This window comes from Aspergillus stella-maris, assembly GCF_047715825.1.
Source record: "Aspergillus stella-maris strain CBS 113639 unplaced genomic scaffold BDV14scaffold_18, whole genome shotgun sequence".
Classification (NCBI taxonomy): Eukaryota; Fungi; Ascomycota; class Eurotiomycetes; order Eurotiales; family Aspergillaceae; genus Aspergillus; species Aspergillus stella-maris.
This window is the reverse complement of record NW_027396812.1, coordinates 111,241-128,371: the sequence shown is the minus strand read 5'-3', so window position 1 is coordinate 128,371 and position 17,131 is coordinate 111,241. Positions and strand designations below refer to the sequence as shown.

The following is a 17,131-nucleotide window of genomic DNA, read 5'->3' as shown; positions in this document are numbered from 1 at the left end:
TAGTTTGGTAAGCTGGTAGAGATAGACTGAAGGTAGGTAGGCTGCACGGAGTATGAAACGTTATCTCCGTCTGAAATTATACATCACATAGTAGTTATTAGTAATGCTTGTGCCAGTGCACACAGCTCGGACTACCGAGGCGGTAGGCTACCGCCAAGAGATGATTTGTCAGCGAGGCATGTAGTTCGGTGTTATCCCCGCCGGAGACATGGTAAAGCATGGATAAGACACTACTATATACGAGCGAGGGAGTTAATGTATATATGAGTAAGAAAGTTAAATTTGTCAATGTAGCAAGGGATAAGTGAGCCAGAAAGGTAGTTGCTGAATCCGGCCACCGGGATTGAACCGGCATTCTGCCTCAGGCAGCGATAACGTCAGCTGCCGCCTTCTGAGACCAGAACTTCGGCACCTCAATTTTACTCAAAACACCGTCTCGTCTGTACAGTCAGCGAACAGTCAGCAGCGTCGGACATCCCCAGAGATCCAGAACTGCACTTCAGTGCTTACATCATCCTCTCTACTGAACATCTTCCTGTCCCCCTCCTGCGCCATTCTCGCGATACTGCTGTACTGCTCTTTCCCTCGTCGTGCGACAAGCATTGCCCCGTGATTTCCGCCCTAGGTCGCGCGCGTTGTTTTGTTGACTGATCACCAAAGCTTGTTGTAAACGCCTGTACCAGCAGCGCATCCAATATGCAATCTCAGGTAAGCAACTCTATGCCCGTCGCGGTTTGTCAGCGACGGAGGTACACCAAGCTGCCCTCTATCCTGTCGCGTCCCTTCAGTACCTCCTGGTCATCCTCTCCAACGAGGCCGACCGTCACCGTTGGCACTCGCCACGCGCAAGTCGAGAGATGACCTCACCTGCGCGCGCCGGTCGCGTCGGACTCCGCGATGTATCAAAACATGACAAAACATAATGCTGACTGATGTTTGTCGCAGGACCATGCTGACCAAGGTGAGCCATGAGCTCTGTCGCGAAAGAGTACAAGAATCTGAGGTATCCGGTCTATCCGGCTGGCGAAAAGCCAGACCGCGATCGGAGACCTGCGACAAACAACCTGTTGAGCTTCATTTGTTGACTCCTACTGACATTCTTCGCCAGTGCTCCACGACTCGCTGTTAGCAGCGTCTGCGCACCAGCACTTGGCACCACACCCTCAGCAACCGCGTCCGCAACAACCTCCTCAACAGCCTCACCACCTGCAACCGAATGCCCCTAGCCCGCGCGACCAGAACAACATCGACCCTGCTATCTCCGGGGCAGCAATGCTCCCTCCCCCGTCGCAACCCACGGGGCAGTCAGAGCCTGCGGATGACGACGAGTCACCGAAAAGCTATGGCAAGCGACCGCTGTCAACCTCAAAGCGCGCGGCGCAGAACCGTGCCGCACAAGTACGTGACCTGGACCCCTTTTTTGCAGACCGGGACTAACTGGCGCAGAGAGCGTTCCGTCAGCGTAAAGAAAGTTATATCCGCAAGCTGGAAGAGCAGGTGAAGGAATATGAGGTCATGTCGCAGGAGTTCAAGGCTCTGCAGTCGGAGAACTATCAACTGCGCGAATACATCATCAACTTGCAGTCGCGACTGCTGGACTCCCACGGCGAGGTGCCTGAGTTACCAGGAAACATTGACCTCAGCCAACCGCGAGCTGAGATCTCCGTACCCCAACCGCCGACTCGACCTAGCCAGGGTGCCCCTCAAGGCCCTCAGCAGGGCTCACCCCAGTCTCAGGTTTCCATTGCCAACGATGACATGAACTCGTTGAACCGCATAGCAGAAGCCGGCCTTGGAATGCGCAAGCACCCGAACGAAGAAGCTTTCTTGAACAACAATTTCCAAGCCCGGCGCGGACGGGGAGATGAGGGCACAGACCCGTCGGAGGCCCCAAAGACGGAAGGCCCAACCCACGGACTACCGCTAGTGTCATGAGCGGAACGCAATCTGTATGCATTATAAGCTGTTTTTACTAGTGTTATCTCAGCCGTGACTGGCTCTGTGTTATGTATCAGCGTTTGCTATTTCCATCCGTTTCTCTTTCGGGTTTTCTGGCGCAGAATGAGGGCCGACTCTGGCCTGGGTGGTGTTTTTGTTTGGCTGATCCAGCCGTATAATTTATCAGCAAGTACTCAACCCTAAATCGAAGCAATTAGAGAATATGCTATTTGTATCTGCAGCATGGACTCAGCCTTGTCGGGCTGGCAGCTGACTCCGCGGATCTTTGTTGTTGACAACCCCACTATAAGTACTATCCCAACCCCACCATTATCTTATCAACAACCCTCAACTTCTTCTCACGGTTCTTTCACCTTAAATGACTTTCTTATCTGATAGGTATTGAATGATCATCTTCTGCAATGGCCTCCCTCCCCGCGGGGGAGCTCAACCCCTCGGACTTCCGGGCGCGGAGCTACCAGCTGGAGATGTTTGAGGCCAGTTTGGAGCGCAATATCATTGTCGCGGTATGAAATCAGACCATCCTGCGCACAAAGTACTAACACTATTAGATGGGCACTGGAAGCGGCAAGACGCATATGTACCTTTTACCATCTTTTACTAGGATGTCGCACTGACAAGGACTAGCGCGCTTCTCCGCATCACATGGGAGCTCGAGAATGCAGACGCCTCAAAGGTACTTCCTTCCTTCCTTACTTCTCCCCATTGTCCCAGGACAGCACAAAGACACTAATGGCTCACTTTCCTTGATAGTTGATATGGTTTTTAGCTCCAACGGTCGCACTCTGCCTGCAGCAACACCGCGTCATCGCACAACACTTGCCGACCGCCAGGACGCGTACTCTGACCGGTCTCGACAAAGTCGAGCTCTGGACCGAGCAAACCGTATGGGACGCTGTTCTTGATGGCATTCAAGTCGTTGTTTCGACTCCAGCTGTCCTTCTCGACGCCATGACACATGGCTTCGTGAGGATATCCCGGCTGGGCCTGATTATCTTCGACGAAGCGCACCACTGTACGCGGAATCACCCTGCTAATAAGATTATGGGACTATTCTATCACCCCACCGTCAGGGAATATGGCACGGCTGCTGCACCGAGGATTCTGGGACTCACGGCTAGTGCTGCGGGGGATCTGGAGGCGTTGCGGTACGTTCTTTGTGCGGGGTACAACACGACAGTGCGCTGACTGGTCAAGTACTGTTGAAAAAAATCTCGATTCGATTTGCATAACGCCGCAAGCGCACCGCCATGAGCTCCTTCACAATAGCCATAAGCCTGAGCTGCGCCGTATCTGGTATACACCGCTCGTGACCGAGGGAGCATGGCTGTTCGGCCCCACGCAGAAAGCATTGATCGAGACTTGCACGACGCTGAAGCTTGAAAACGACCCATACGTCAAGAGACTAAGAGCAAAGCCTTCGGATGGCGCGGCACTTCAAAAAGTGCTTCAGTCGGGAGATACCTACTGCAACGATCAGTTGAAGAAGTTTGTGGCTCGGGTCGTCCACATTTATCAAGAACTTGGGGTCTGGGCTGCGGAATACTTTATCTGGGCATCTACCGAACAATTGAGGGGCCGCATCCACGATAATTCTTTCATGGACCTTGACAACGATGAGCGAAAATATCTGTCAAAGATATTATCCGGGCTTCCTGCCCCTGACCTTGACACCAAATCGATGGATCCCGCAGACTTCCCCATTTCCCCAAAGTTCGAGGCGTTGATATCTTTCCTACTCAGTACCGAGAAACACAAATTCTCTGGCCTCATATTTGTTCAGCAGAGAGCAACCGTTGCTGTACTTGCGCACCTGTTAAGCGTCCATCCGCTGACGCGGCACCGCTTCAGAACGGGCGGCTTTGTTGGGATGTCCAACTCGACCAAGAAGAAGGACATGCTAGGTGACCTTCTTACAACGAAGATGCAACGCGACACACTCGATGATTTCCGCTTTGGACGCAAGAATCTTATTGTTGCGACTGATGTGTTGGAGGAGGGCATCGATGTTAGTGCTTGTAGCGTGGTCGTCTGCTACGATAAGCCGCAGACTCTAAAATCGTTTGTCCAGCGTCGTGGTCGGGCTAGGAGGCGTCACTCAACGTATGCCATGGTCCTATCAAGGGACGAAGATGATCATGTGCTGAAAAAGTGGGAGAACATTGAAAAGGTCATGGAGGAGGCGTACAAGGAAGATCGGAGAAAGGTGGAGGAGGCCAAGGCGCTGGAGAATCTGGATGAGGATGTTCATGCGAGGTTCCGTATTGCCTCTACAGGGTACGTTGCACGTATAATTCCAAGACCACTTCAGTATATCTGCGCAGTGAAGCTGACTTGATCAACAGCGCCGTTCTAACGGCCGACAACGCTATAGCACATCTGTACCATTTCTGCGCCATACTTCCTCGGAGAGGTGGCATGGATTGGATGCCTGAGTTCTCCTTTCAGCGGCATGCGGGAGATATGGTCAAAGGCAAGGTCACACTGCCGAGCTGTGTGATTCCTGCAGTGAGGCAAGCTGTGGGTAAGTCATGGTGGAAGACTGAAAGGGCGGCTCGAAAGGAAGCGGCGTTTGAGGCATACAAAGCGCTCCACGGGCGTGGTCTAGTCAACGACAACCTCCTCCCACTGACGAAAAGCCGCGATTTTACGCTTGAAGTCCCGAAGTCTTTACCAGCTGTCCCTGTTGTTTCAAAACAGTATGTTCCGTGGCGCGACTTGGCAGATGCATGGGCGGCACCCGACTTGCACCATTGTCGTATCACTATTCGACGGAATGACGAAATGACACAGATGAGGCTGGTTACGCCGGCTCCAATCCCATGTCTGGAACCACTTGATCTAAAGTGGGATGCTGATACGACGTTTCGTGTCGAGTTTGGTCCCGTTGAATCCGTCTCATTGAATGCCGGGAGCGTCGGCACCATGCGAGCCATCACGGCCTTGTACCACCAGGCTGCGTCAAGCAGACCTATTTCTCCGGGGAGAGACTACATCACCCTCTTCGCTCCTGACATCTCACCGGAGGAGTTAGTACCATGGCTACAAAAAAACTGGGGACGTCAGCCAGCATCGAAAGTCTGGGCCAACCAGCGCAGCAGTAACCCTATGGGAATTGTGCGCAATAATAGCTCCTTTGGCGAGCTTCTGCTTTTCAAGCGTTGGATTCACCAAGGGAACGAATTGGGGATTGAGTGTCGTCGGTACCCAAAACGTCGAAATCTCCTGTTGCCGGTAGTACCCGTCCAAAAAGAGACTAAAGATGATGAGGACTCTCCAGAGCCAACGCCTAGGTACATCGTTTCAGCAGACAATTCCACAATAGACAGACTCCCTGCAAAAGAAGCCATATTTGGCCGATTCATCGCTGTGATTCTTAGCAGGTTGAAACTTGCTCTAACTGCCAGCGAGCTTTGCAATACTGTTCTCCGAGGAATATCCTTTACCAACCTCAAGCACATTATTACCGCTATTACTACGCCCATGGCCTCAGAGCCGACTGATTATCAGCGCTATGAGTTCTTTGGAGACTCAGTCCTCAAGTTTACAGTCGCATCGCAGCTCTACTACGCGCGTCCAAACTGGCACGAGGGATATCTGACGCGCGCCTTGCATACCTTTGTGCAAAATGGACGACTTGCAAGGGCTGCCCTGCGGCTTGGTCTGGATAAGTTCATCATTACCGAGATGTTTCTTGCCAGGAAGCGGGAGGCGCCCTTGATCTCTGATAAGTATATTGACTCGGACAGTACCCGGCCCATGGCGAGGAAGGCCCTTGCGGACGTGGTGGAAGCACTCATTGGCGCTGCATACGTAGACGGTGGACACGAAAGGGCATGCGCTGTGATCGATATTTTTCTGCCAGAGGCTCAACTAGACAGTCACACCAATTTTGATGCCGACGTTGACACTCCAATGTTAATTACCGACTCGCCATCCAATCTCGTCGACCAAATGGATACAAACACATCCCATCCGCGCCTAATAAACTACGGCCCTCTAGAATCGGCAATTGGGTACAAATTCAAGAACAACTCACTTCTTCTTGAAGCCCTCACCCACCCCTCGTGCAATCGTGACGTCTCAACCCAGTCTTACCAACGGCTGGAGTTTCTTGGTGACGCCGTACTTGATATGCTCATTGTGGAGACTATCCAATCTCATCCACGAGAATTATCCGCGCACCAAATGACTCGTACTAAGGCGGCGCTCGTCAATGGAGACCTTCTGGGATTTTTATGTTTGGAGTTTCGTTGGGCTGGGGAATATCATCCCTCAACTAGGACAGATGGCGAGGTGGAACAGTTGCAGAGTACCATGCATCTGTACTCTTTTCTGCGACACTCATCTGAGCTCATGCTCACGCAGATGCAAACTCACGCAGCGACAACAACCGCTTCAACCCGTCACATGCAGCTCCGGGACCAGATACTTTCAGCCCTCAAATCCGGAAAAGCCTTCCCCTATTCTGCACTAGCAGCGGTGCACCCCAACAAGGCTTTCAGCGACATTATCGAATCCATAATTGGCGCAATATACGTGGATTCGGGGAGGAACCTCACCCCTTGTCGGAGATTCATCGAGAGACTGGGATTGGTGGGCTACGCGAGCAGAGTCCTGGACGGGGCCATCGACATTATCCATCCCATAGAGAGGGCTTCGGTTTCTTTGGCGAGACATGCTTCGCGGGTTTCAGCGGAGGCAAAAAAGCAGAATGAGAATGAGGGCAAGAAGGAGCAGCCCTGGGGATTCAGGCTCAAATCCTTCCGAGTGACTGGGACAGGCCAGAAACAAGAATTACCAACAGTCGAAAACCCAAACCTTGATACCGATCCTGACGAATCTCCTGACGCTGTTACCGGCACTTATACTCGGGGGCAAGACAATGGAGCAGAAGCAGAAGCACAAGTAGAAGCAGAAGTGCAAGCACAAGCAGAAGCAGACGCTGAACAAGAATCACAAGAACTAATCCACGGCTGCACCATCTCCCTCGCCGGGCTGGGCCTTGGACGCGACGAGGTTACCGTAACCGGATGTATAAGCAGGGACGAAGCGGAGATTCGCGCAGCAATGGCCGTCCTAGAGATTCTAGAGGACGTGGAAATCAGACCAGGAAAAAACGCAAAGCGCAAGCTAAACCAGGATCTGGCTCTCGGTCACGATCCAGTCAACGAGAATAATGCCCCTGTTACTGATGGAGATGTAGAGATGGAAATGGAGGTGCGCAATCGTTGTCTGGGAGATTGGTAGGATGAGGGAGGGCTGGTCATCATTCAACTATTGGCAACACCGCACTCATTTTCATCGGCCTCTCATCCTCATTCTCTCATCACATCTATCTACCTGCTGCATCATTTCCTGCGCCGCATAGAGCAAAGCGATCGAGCGATTTATGAAAGATTTCATGGCCTGTACATAAAATAGACTACATGGACAACCAGACAGACAAGTGCTGACTGTAATCCAATTTGATATTGCGTTTCGTAATCCTAAATCTAAATCTCTACGGTACGAGAATATATCATTCTTAGGTTTAGTGTATTGGGAGTCGGGGGTTGCTCCTCTTGCTTGACTCCTGGAATCATTTTACAACGCACCCGCAAGTAAAGATTACAGACTACATAGTACAGATACGCATTCATGCACTGATACTTCTGAAACAATCAAAACCGGCGTCCCGGTTGATATGCATTGAGCCTCAATTTGAGCAAAGAAAACAAAAGAACATAAAGAACGCTCCACAAACAGAAACGAGATAGACAGGATAAGGAAAGAAGTATAGCAAAGTGGTAAGTAAGTAGTAAAGTAGTAAAGTAAAGCAAATGGAACCAACCCGAAATGCAACTCGTTCGGTTTTCAAATCAGGCCTGACCAGACTAGGGAAGTGGTAATCTAGCCCCTTCGTTTCCGCTGAGATCTTGTTTTCGGGCCAGGTGGTGAGGCGGGCTCAGGTTCTTCTTGTGCGTCTGCGCTATTGGAAGATTGCGACTCAACGCCGTCCTCTTCTTCCTGTTCCTGATCTTCATCCTTGGAGATAATAACTCCATCATCCGTCAACGTCCCATCCCCACCCGAAGAAGAAGATGCATGCTCGGCACCAACAGAACCAGCATCAGACACAGAACCGGTCTCACCGGTATCACCACTACTACCCCTTGAAGTCTTGCTTCCCAGACCAACACCAATATCACCCAACGCCTTACTAGCCGGACTCTCAGTCCCATTCCAAGCACCACACCCACCGCACCGCCACCGTCCAAGTTCCTCGAGACTCTTCATACCAGGCGGGGCCTGCCCGTTGACAAGGCGGCAGTTGGTGCAGATGAGCACGACGCGGTTCTTGGGCTGTGTTTCGTCTTCGCCGAGCAATACGTCGAGGAGGCGGTCGTACCAGCGGGAGTGCTCGATGTATTGTTGTGATTGAGGGGGGTTGGAGAAGGCGTTGGGGGCGAAGCCTGGGTCGTCGAAGCCTGGGGGTGGTGGGGGAAGTTGTTGTTGAGGAGGGAGTGGAGATGGTTGTGGAGAGGATGGGTGTCCCTGGGGCGGAGGTGATTGCGGTTGCGGTGGCTGTTGCGGCCGACGGATATTCGCCGTTGGAGGAGGAGGAAGACCAGTTCGCTGGACTTGTTGACCCTGCGGGGGTTGCTGAGGTCCGGAGGCCTTGCGCTTTCCACCCTCCTGCTTCCCCTTTTGCTCGCCCTTCCCGCGGCCCTGTTTCGGCGAGTCGCCTCCGTATTTCTCCAACAGTTGTTGAGTAGAGTTATACTTTGTCGCAACCTTCAACTTCTCAATCGTTTCATCGCGCTGCTTCTCCAAGCTCTCGAGGTAAAGTCTCGTCTTGTTGATTCGGTATTCGAAATATAGCGATGCGCCCTTGCGAACGACATAAATTCTACAATAAACCCAGTATTAGCAACGCATTTTCACAAGCCACAGCTCCCGCGCAAGTCAGGAAGGAGTGACATACAGCACCGGCCCCCCAAGAATACCGGCAAACTCCTTGACCCCCCAATTCTCCCACCCTAGCACAAGCGCCAATATAATCGAGTAAAGGAGGTATATGAACGACGTATAGAGGGTCCAGAGGGCCTTGAAGCGGCGCGCATGTTGGCGGTGTAAGTCTAGGCGGGCGGTGGTCTGGGTGATTTTTGTAGAGAGGGTGGAGAGGGTTCGTTCGAAGGAGGCGGGGGAGTTGTCTTCGGCCTGTAGCAAAGCGAAGCAAGTCAGAATTAGATAAGAGAGTATAGTGAAGGCGATGGCGGTGGGTTACCTTGAATGGCCAGAGGGAGACCATGACGTGTGGTTGGTGTTTAGGTGGCTAGGTACGTAGGGAAGGTCGTAGGAACGTAGGAGTAGGAAAGAAGAGAAAGTAGAGAGTGGCAGATCTAGGTCATGTCGGAAGGAAGAAAATTAGGGACGGAAGTCAGGCAGAATAAGAATGAAGAAAAAGAGTGACAGGTGTGGTGTTGGACATCAATTCAGTTAAGGTTGTGATGTGAGCTTGTGTGGAGTGAACCTTGCTGCCTGAGGCAGACATGTGGCCGCATTACGTCACCTTCCTATTTGGGCGACATAGATCGTTCCCCGGCCATCTCCTCTATAGAAACAAAGGAGCCAGTGATTCTTGGACGGAGCGTGCTGTTGAGTTCATAGGAGCTGGATCTACAAGGAGAAGGGTATTCTGCTCGCATTGAGTGGCATAAGGAAGAGCAGAACTGGCAATCACTGTGATGAGCATCCTTCAAAGAAGCTAGACTGGCTGGTGCTTTACCATAACCACTATGCTAGATTGAGCCTCGAGATACCACCAAATAATCAGGATTTAGGATGTTTGATCCAACAGTGCTACCAGAATACATCGACACCCTTCGTAGTCGACCTATTATCAAAGTTGGTAAGGTTGAATGAACCCAACGTTTGTGCTTTGTCGCCGGCCTTTGGATTCGCCAGAACATTGCGCCTAGTGCTGTTGATCCTAGATTTCTATCATCCCAATTGGCTTGCAACCGCCAGGCTTGAACTCTGATCTGGCTCCCACGTGAGTCCGCCAGACCACTTGTTGCTGGGCCCAGGGTGCGGTACTTCGACCACTTCAACAACCCAAGCGGATAGATACCATGAATACCCTAGATATATCATGACCCTGCTCTGGTAGGGTTGCCTTTGTCTGGCATTCAACCCACTAGCTGTTGCAAACCGTTGACATGGGCTAGGGCAGACAGATCCCATTGATGAACCCATAAACAAATGGACTCCAATCTGCAGCAACCGAAGGAAGCCTGCGAAGGAATGTTTTACAGCCTTTCTGAAGGTTGGTCATATTTCGAACTAACGGAGTATGCAGACATCGTCAACGAGCTTGAGAAACTCCGAAGTCACATTGTCAACGGTGGTAGTCTGGAGCTTCTTTCAACAAGACGCGCCCTTTCCATTCTGCGCCAGTATTCGTTTGGCTCTCAACCAAACCCCACAAGTCAAATCGCTCTACTATGTCTCTGCAATGTTATCTTGCTGTCCCCAACGGCAAAAACGATCTTTGTAGAGGAGGAATACCCGGACTTAGCTGTACTCCTTAAGGTACGTACCCAGAGCCAATGGCACGGCACATGGAATATGAACCGAGTTGACGTTTCATGCTTGTATTCAGAGTGAGGATCCAAGTGATCAGTTTCTCGCCGCTAGGTTACTATTCATCTGCGCGACCAAATACACAAACATTGATCTTGACATCCCACAGGTGCCAGGAATCATCAGCACCGTACGTCTCTAATCGACCTGATATTCTTCTGTTCGGCCAACATCACGACTACTCCGTTACAACATAGTTGTTCTTTTTGAAAAGTCAGTAGCTAAGTATGCTTGATACTGGAATTATTCACAGCTAATTATCGTGGCAATTTACACGGCATCATTCAGGTTGAGAACCCATTGGCCGTGGCCCTGCGCGAGGGACGGCTTGAAGAAGACCCCTAATGAAAGAAATGACACTCTAGATTTCCATGTGTATTTTGTTGGCAAGGGATCTAAGTACTAGTTCAATGCTATTGTGCTTATCAGCAGCACGCGAGTACCATAGGTCCACCATACTAGACAAGCGTCCCGATTCACATAGAGGTAGGTATACCGCTTGAATGCATAGGACTACTTACATCCCCGGTAAAAGCGCAACCCGATCCTCAACCCTCCCCTCATTCAATTCCTTCAATACACTCGGAAACTCCTTCAACCCCCTCGTCTGCACTCTAGGCTCGAGTACACCCTTCTTAATCAATCCAAGCACATCCTCCAAATCACTATACTGTCCGCCATAACTAAAGATAAAACTCAACCTCTTCCGAATCCCATTCTTCATATCGAGCTCGTTGACCCTGCTTCCCGTCCCGATGCAAAGGATCTTCCCGCCGGGCCGGACGATCCTCTGCGCGTTTGCAAATGTCTGTTTGGAACCGACGAATTCGAGGACTGTATCTATTTTTATCTCCTTTTCAGATATGAATTTAGGGACTGGAGTTCCGGCTGGTACAATGTCACCTTCTGGAACACCGAGTTCCCTTGCCGCTTCTAGCTTCTGGGGCCTAATATCAGACACTATCACGCGGGCACCAATATGGCGTAGAACGATCTGAAGCGCATTAAAGCCCAATCCACCAAGACCAAACAGAAACACCGTCTCGTGTGTTTTTACGTCGGCGCGCCGAACGATCCCATGGTAAGCTGTCGTCACAGCGTCGGTTGCAATTGCGCCGATGGCGGGGGGTATACCTATGGTTCCATTTACCCAGTCAGTTCCCATACAGAGATATGGTACTGTCGGATAAGTGGAGGTGGTGGCTCAGACCGTCAGGAAGCGGCACAACACCGCGCACATTAATAGCAACATACTCCGCATGAAACCCATCTTGCCCGATCCCATGGTGCACACCGTGGACACATAGCTGTGGTAGATCGCGCGTGCATTCCGGGCATGTATCGAGGTCGCAGCCGGGAACAGCGAGAAGGGCAACTTTGGTTCCCTAGGTAAACCCGCCAGTCAGCCAAGAGCTGTTGGAAGAACGGAAGGCCCTAGCTGGATACAATGCTAAACCGGTCATCCGTCACTTTCGAGCCTATTTGCACAACTTCGCCGCAGCCTTCGTGGCCCTTTCCATTGCCGTTGTCAGGTTCAGGGAAGAAGACCTAAATGGTGCTTTGAAAGAGCAGGTAGGTAGATAGGTACATACAAGCGTATAAACATCATTAAACTGGGGCCTATCCTCGACGTCAAGGAGGGCCTGATCACTATGACATACTGGGACCAGATCAGCAAATTGCCCACCATCAACCGGAGGACTTCTGACTTATGATTCGAACGTTCAGATGGAGGTGTGGATATAGATACTGCATTATACGTACCACCGGCTGCCAGTATTCTCACCAAAAGACCTTCTTCAGAGACGGAGGGGACGGGGACCTCTTCCCAGACCTGGGTTTAATTTATTAGTGAGTGTTTATCTCAGGTGGGCTGTTAGGTCAACGGGGTAATGGGGTAAAGCTACCGGGCTGGGCTTGCCTTTGTATTTTCGCCAGGCGTGCATCGTTGTGGAAATGGTCATTTCAGTTTGGTTCTCAGGTAGGACACTACGAGTCACAGTAGAAAGGGGTTCAGAATGGATTTGGGGGACCAGGAACATATACACCCAATCTCTGTATGCCGAGCTAGAAGTGGATAGCCGAGCCGTTGGTTTTGACGACGCTCCCGATCTTCATAGTATGCACTGACTCTACAAAACATGCTCGAATGAGTTGGCTTTCCAATGCTTTGACCGAAACCTTTCTGCTCTTGAATAAGGCTATTATACACTGTCCCCCTTCAACCCCTCCGGCAATTCAACATACCAAGCGAGATCACTCTCTGGGTCCATCTCATACTCCAAAAACCCATTACCCAGAAATCTGAACTGATTCGCACTACGATATTCAATCTCAAAGTCCTCCGGTCTTAGCTCGCTAATCAGCCGATTGAACAGCAGTGCCGAACCCCCAAACAGCGCCGTCACCCGTCCACCCTCTTTATTCCGCTTATACCAGCTCTTGCACCCGCCTGTCCAGACGATCGTCTTGTGGACTTCATCGCCATACCGTACAAAAGCTTCCTCTGCTGACTTCTTGGGAACAACAGACTTGATGTCCTCGCTTGCGATCTTTTTGATCCATTTGACCAAGTAGTCGCCTGTCCAGTTGAGTGCTTCTACGAGGCTCCCGTGTCCGCCCAGTGAGTTGGGTCCGGTAAATATAAAGTAGTTTGGGAATCCTGCTGTTGCAACTGAGAGGTATGACTCTGGTTCGTCGGCCCATTTCTCAGCGAGGTTTGCACCGTTGAGGCCGATGAGTGGAAACTTGGGGCAATGCGAGACGTCGAACCCTGTTGCGCAGATTAGAACGTCGCATTCGAAGACTTTGCCGTCGGCTGTGTGGACTGCGTTTGAGGTGATCTGGGTGATGGAGCTGTCGCTGAGGTTGCAGTTGGGTCGTGAGAAGGACTCGAGGTAGCCAGGCCCTGGGGTCACTCGGCGACAGCCAACTTCCCACTTTGGGATGAGCTTGCGACAGAGTTCAGGGTCATAGTTTAGTTTTGATGCCATTTGCTCGGTGCCAAAGTGTACTGCTTCCTCGTTGTTCTCGCCTTTCAGGAACTGCTTTTAATTAGCCTTGCATTTAACCGTATAGGCAAGCGTTCGTACCAGCTTGAAGGCCTTGTTTGTCCGATCAATAATCCCCTTTCTGTATTGCCGATGTACCTCTGCATCAATAAACCGCACCTTATCCTCCTCCGAGTACATCGGATTGACCTCGTCTGTGTTTCTTCCTAGGTGCTTTGAGGGTGGCACCCGGTAGTAGATCCAAGCAGCCGAGCGCATATAATTGACAACCTCTGTACCGGGCAATTTGGCCATCTGGGGGGTGATCTGAATTCCAGACGATCCATTACCAATAACCGCGATGCGCTTATGCGAGTAGTCAAAGTCATGATCCCACCGCGCCGAATGCACAATTTTGCCCTGAAAGTCATGTAGTCCTGGGATAGATGGCCACGATGGATGGCACAAGACACCTTGTCCAGAGATAAGTATCTCAGCATACTCAACCCGTTGCACACAATTTTTCTCGACAATAATCTTCCAAACACCGTATGTCTCCAACCAGCGCGCATTGACCACCCTTGTATTGAGGTGGACGTCTCGGTCCAGATTCCACTTTCTAACCGTGTCTTTGATATATGTCTGTATCTCGGCGCCGGAGGAATAGAACTTGGTCCAATTCGGGTTTGGGTCGAAGGGAAAGGCGTAAATATGTGCTGCATCTCTGGTAAGTTATTTTGTGCTTTTTGTAGGGTTGGATGGATTCACCAGGAACATCACATTGAACTCCAGGATATGTATTCACAAGCCAGGTTCCGCCGACATCGCTTCGCATTTCAAATATCTTATGGCTGACATACTCTTGAAGCTCAGAAAAGCGATGCTGAATTTTATGCGCCATAAGAAGCCCCGAGAATCCCGCGCCTATTGTGATAACGCGCAGTTTGCGTGGCTTATAACCATACTGAGGATTCAACGGGACGGATCGAGGATGTGGCAAAGATTCTGGATCTGTAAACCCATGCTGCAACTCAATATGAACCCCGTTCTCGGTGCCATTAGCATATCCATGGCCATTTGCGGCCTGCTGTTCTGTAGATATCGCCATTGAAATGTTGCGATGTGGATTATTTCTGCGCAACCTAGGTCGATATCTGCCTCGTAAGTCTTATAAAATAGGCCCAAGCCTCTTACGATTGGAATTCTCATATCTCACCATTACAGCCCAGCACAGCGATGAGGGGGACCTAGGGTTTCCCTTGCGGGATTACCGCGTCGAAGGATCATACCGGCTGTTTACGAGCCCAGTCGGCAATCCCGTTGATTGATTCTCGTAGCCAAGAACAAAGGAGCCGGGGTAAGTCTCTCCACCCCCGCATCCAACATGACAGTAACCGACTCTGCCGAAGCTGCTCTACCGACTCACTATCTCAGTCCGGCCTCCCTATTGCGAAAGCATGTCGACATCATGGTCTCAACTCCATGGCTGCAATTCACAGGCCATCAAACAAAGCGCAAACGAGCCGAGCTAGCTTGCACCATCTGCCATAGCAAGAAAGTTCGTGATTTTTTAAAGAGACCAGATTGCATATACTGATCATTGTGATAGATTCGTTGTGACCTCCAGACTCGTACCGGTAAAGGTCTTAGCAACTGCACCAATTGCGAAACGGGCGGCAAGGAATGTCGCATGAGGCCATCGAGGCGCATTACTCGACACAATCGCATCGGCACTCCGTTGACGCCGCCGGACAGCAGTGGAGGTGCCAGAAGGAAGGCGCAACCGTCGCACCTTCCGCAGACCCAAACGGAAATACCGGCACGAACAGATGCAGAACTTAATACTACTGTCCATGAACCTGAGGGTGAATGGCTATGGAACTTCGATCACGTTCCTCCACTCCCCGACACCCTAGAGGCGCAACCGAACCAGGCCAATGAACCTGATGACTTCTCCCCGTCCACTTGTCGAACCGATGATACTGAGACTCGAAGACTGTCGTCGCGCTACTATGAATTAGAGATTCAAGCCGATGCGCGCAGTCAGGAACAGCGGTTACTTGCTCAACAACCACCTGAAGTACGCCTTCTTCCCAGCCCTGATCTTCAACAAAGCTTCATCGAAACGTATCAGGAATATTGTCTGTCATGGTGTCCTGTCCTCGACCGCGACCATCTTGACGTCAATAAACTGTCCCAATCACCCCTCCTTGCCAATGCCCTGGCTGTTGCCGGAAGCCATATTCGGCCACCGGTCATCCCACACGACGGCCCAGCTGCTTACTATGAACGAGCTCGGAGCCTCTTCTACGATGATGCGGAATCAGATGTTGTGCGGTCACTGCAAGCCATATCACTATTCTACTGGTGGAGTCCCCGGCCACCGTCTATCTTGCATCGACATTCTTCCTGGTGGTGGACCTCCGTTGTTATTCGACATTGCCAGCAGTTAGGCGTTCATCAACAGCCCTCTTTTGGACCTGGACCGGCTTCGTCCCAGCACAATCATCCTACAAGTCACAACTCACATCTGATACGCCGGCGCATATGGTGGATTGCTTTTGCTAGGGAGCGCCTTACAGCAATCTGTCAGGGCAAACCGTGCACCATTGACTCGGCGGACTGCGACATTGCTGAGCCAACCCTTGACGATTTTCCAGACGCGGAAAGTGACAGTACGGCGAGGTTCAAGGCTGAGATATTCATATACTGGGTAAGGCTGTGCGCCATAATAGGCAAAATAGCCAAATATTTAAATCGACCAAGTGCAGACGCGACAAATTATTTCCCAACACATCTTGCGCGGGATCTCATTTCTTGGGTTAATTCGCTTCCTCCCCACCTCAAACTTCCTGTAAATTCTGATAGAACTACGAACTTCAACCGCGATGTCCACCAGCTCCATTTACCTTACCTTGCGGTGATTATAATGCTGCACCTCAAGCAGCCTTACCAGCCACATCCAGAAGCATATCCTCCGGCTATACTGGCAGCATCTTGCATGGCGCGTTTATTTCGTGACATTCTCGCCCGTGGTGGTACCCACTACCTGATGGCAATTACGGGCTGGTATACTAGCATGGCATTCATCGCTCTTCTACAAGCTACCCGCGTAGATACTCTCGCGGGGCCTGCAAATGAAGATCTTGATATACTGACGCTGGCTGTCGACCAGCTGAGAAAGATGTGGCCGACGGCAAATATCTTTCATAACGGTTTCCAGCGTCTCAGACCGACCGCCGCCGGCGCTGAGGCACTGCTCTCGTTATCAAATAGTGACCAGCAGCCCCAGCCAAGAGCATCGCACCCTGAACCGGTGACGGGTACTGATAGAGCCGACGTAGTAGGCGATAATCCGATGACTGAAATCAACTGGCTCGAGTACTTTCCTTTTGCCACAGCGCAGACCAGTGGAGTTGCTGAGAAACTACTTGTACCTCAGACAAACGACTTGCCTTTCGAGGACATCTTTCCGGATACCATGGTCCAGTTTCAGGATTTGTTTTCGGATTGTAATTTTGATGATGTAAATCTGTTCACGTAACCTATCAGGC

General features: G+C 51.1%; 5 protein-coding genes across 5 annotated transcripts; 3 read left to right on the top strand and 2 right to left on the bottom strand.

Annotated features, from left to right (window-relative positions):
* Positions 1–612: 612 nt before the first annotated feature.
* Positions 613–2,271, top strand: BDV14DRAFT_37807 (uncharacterized protein). The gene is made up of 4 exons (XM_073776650.1): positions 613–708; positions 946–961; positions 1,109–1,398; positions 1,447–2,271. The coding sequence occupies exons 1-4, from the start codon at positions 697–699 to the stop codon at positions 1,933–1,935; spliced, it is 807 nt and encodes a 268-aa protein (XP_073629571.1). The 5' UTR covers positions 613–696; the 3' UTR covers positions 1,936–2,271.
* Position 2,272: 1 nt separating this feature from the next.
* Positions 2,273–7,332, top strand: BDV14DRAFT_37848 (putative RNA helicase/RNAse III). Its single transcript, XM_073776651.1, has 6 exons — positions 2,273–2,465; positions 2,511–2,539; positions 2,587–2,635; positions 2,713–3,107; positions 3,157–4,236; positions 4,305–7,332. Exons 1-6 carry the CDS (start codon positions 2,361–2,363, stop codon positions 7,207–7,209), a joined length of 4,563 nt encoding a protein of 1,520 aa, XP_073629570.1. The 5' UTR covers positions 2,273–2,360; the 3' UTR covers positions 7,210–7,332.
* Positions 7,333–7,611: 279 nt separating this feature from the next.
* BDV14DRAFT_170900 (uncharacterized protein) lies at positions 7,612–9,432 on the bottom strand. Its single transcript, XM_073768294.1, has 3 exons — positions 9,230–9,432; positions 8,927–9,162; positions 7,612–8,851 (listed from the first exon to the last, which is right to left on the bottom strand). The coding sequence occupies exons 1-3, from the start codon at positions 9,251–9,253 to the stop codon at positions 7,852–7,854; spliced, it is 1,260 nt and encodes a 419-aa protein (XP_073629569.1). The 5' UTR covers positions 9,254–9,432; the 3' UTR covers positions 7,612–7,851.
* Positions 9,433–12,791: 3,359 nt separating this feature from the next.
* Positions 12,792–14,685, bottom strand: BDV14DRAFT_188816 (flavin-containing monooxygenase; the record flags this gene model as incomplete). The annotated part of the gene is made up of 3 exons (XM_073771124.1): positions 12,792–13,631; positions 13,680–14,293; positions 14,346–14,685. The coding sequence occupies 3 exons, from the start codon at positions 14,683–14,685 to the stop codon at positions 12,792–12,794; spliced, it is 1,794 nt and encodes a 597-aa protein (XP_073629568.1).
* Positions 14,686–14,971: 286 nt separating this feature from the next.
* BDV14DRAFT_207905 (Zn(II)2Cys6 transcription factor) lies at positions 14,972–17,121 on the top strand (the record flags this gene model as incomplete). The annotated part of the gene is made up of 2 exons (XM_073775269.1): positions 14,972–15,135; positions 15,187–17,121. The coding sequence occupies exons 1-2, from the start codon at positions 15,046–15,048 to the stop codon at positions 17,119–17,121; spliced, it is 2,025 nt and encodes a 674-aa protein (XP_073629567.1). The 5' UTR covers positions 14,972–15,045.
* Positions 17,122–17,131: the final 10 nt, after the last annotated feature.

Bases quoted from the DNA above. Each gene is read 5' to 3' on its own strand.
- BDV14DRAFT_37807 (XM_073776650.1), top strand. The intron at 1,399-1,446 runs GTACGTGACCTG...TAACTGGCGCAG, and splicing joins CGCAGAACCGTGCCGCACAA to AGAGCGTTCCGTCAGCGTAA.
- BDV14DRAFT_37848 (XM_073776651.1), top strand. From the start codon at position 2,361: ATGGCCTCCCTCCCCGCGGGGGAGCTCAACCCCTCGGACTTCCGGGCG. The intron at 2,466-2,510 runs GTATGAAATCAG...TAACACTATTAG, and splicing joins AGCGCAATATCATTGTCGCG to ATGGGCACTGGAAGCGGCAA. The intron at 2,540-2,586 runs GTACCTTTTACC...GACAAGGACTAG, and splicing joins GGAAGCGGCAAGACGCATAT to CGCGCTTCTCCGCATCACAT.
- BDV14DRAFT_170900 (XM_073768294.1), bottom strand. From the start codon at position 9,253: ATGGTCTCCCTCTGGCCATTCAAG. The intron at 9,163-9,229 runs GTAACCCACCGC...GCTTTGCTACAG, and splicing joins TCTCCCTCTGGCCATTCAAG to GCCGAAGACAACTCCCCCGC. The intron at 8,852-8,926 runs GTATGTCACTCC...GGTTTATTGTAG, and splicing joins ATTCTTGGGGGGCCGGTGCT to AATTTATGTCGTTCGCAAGG.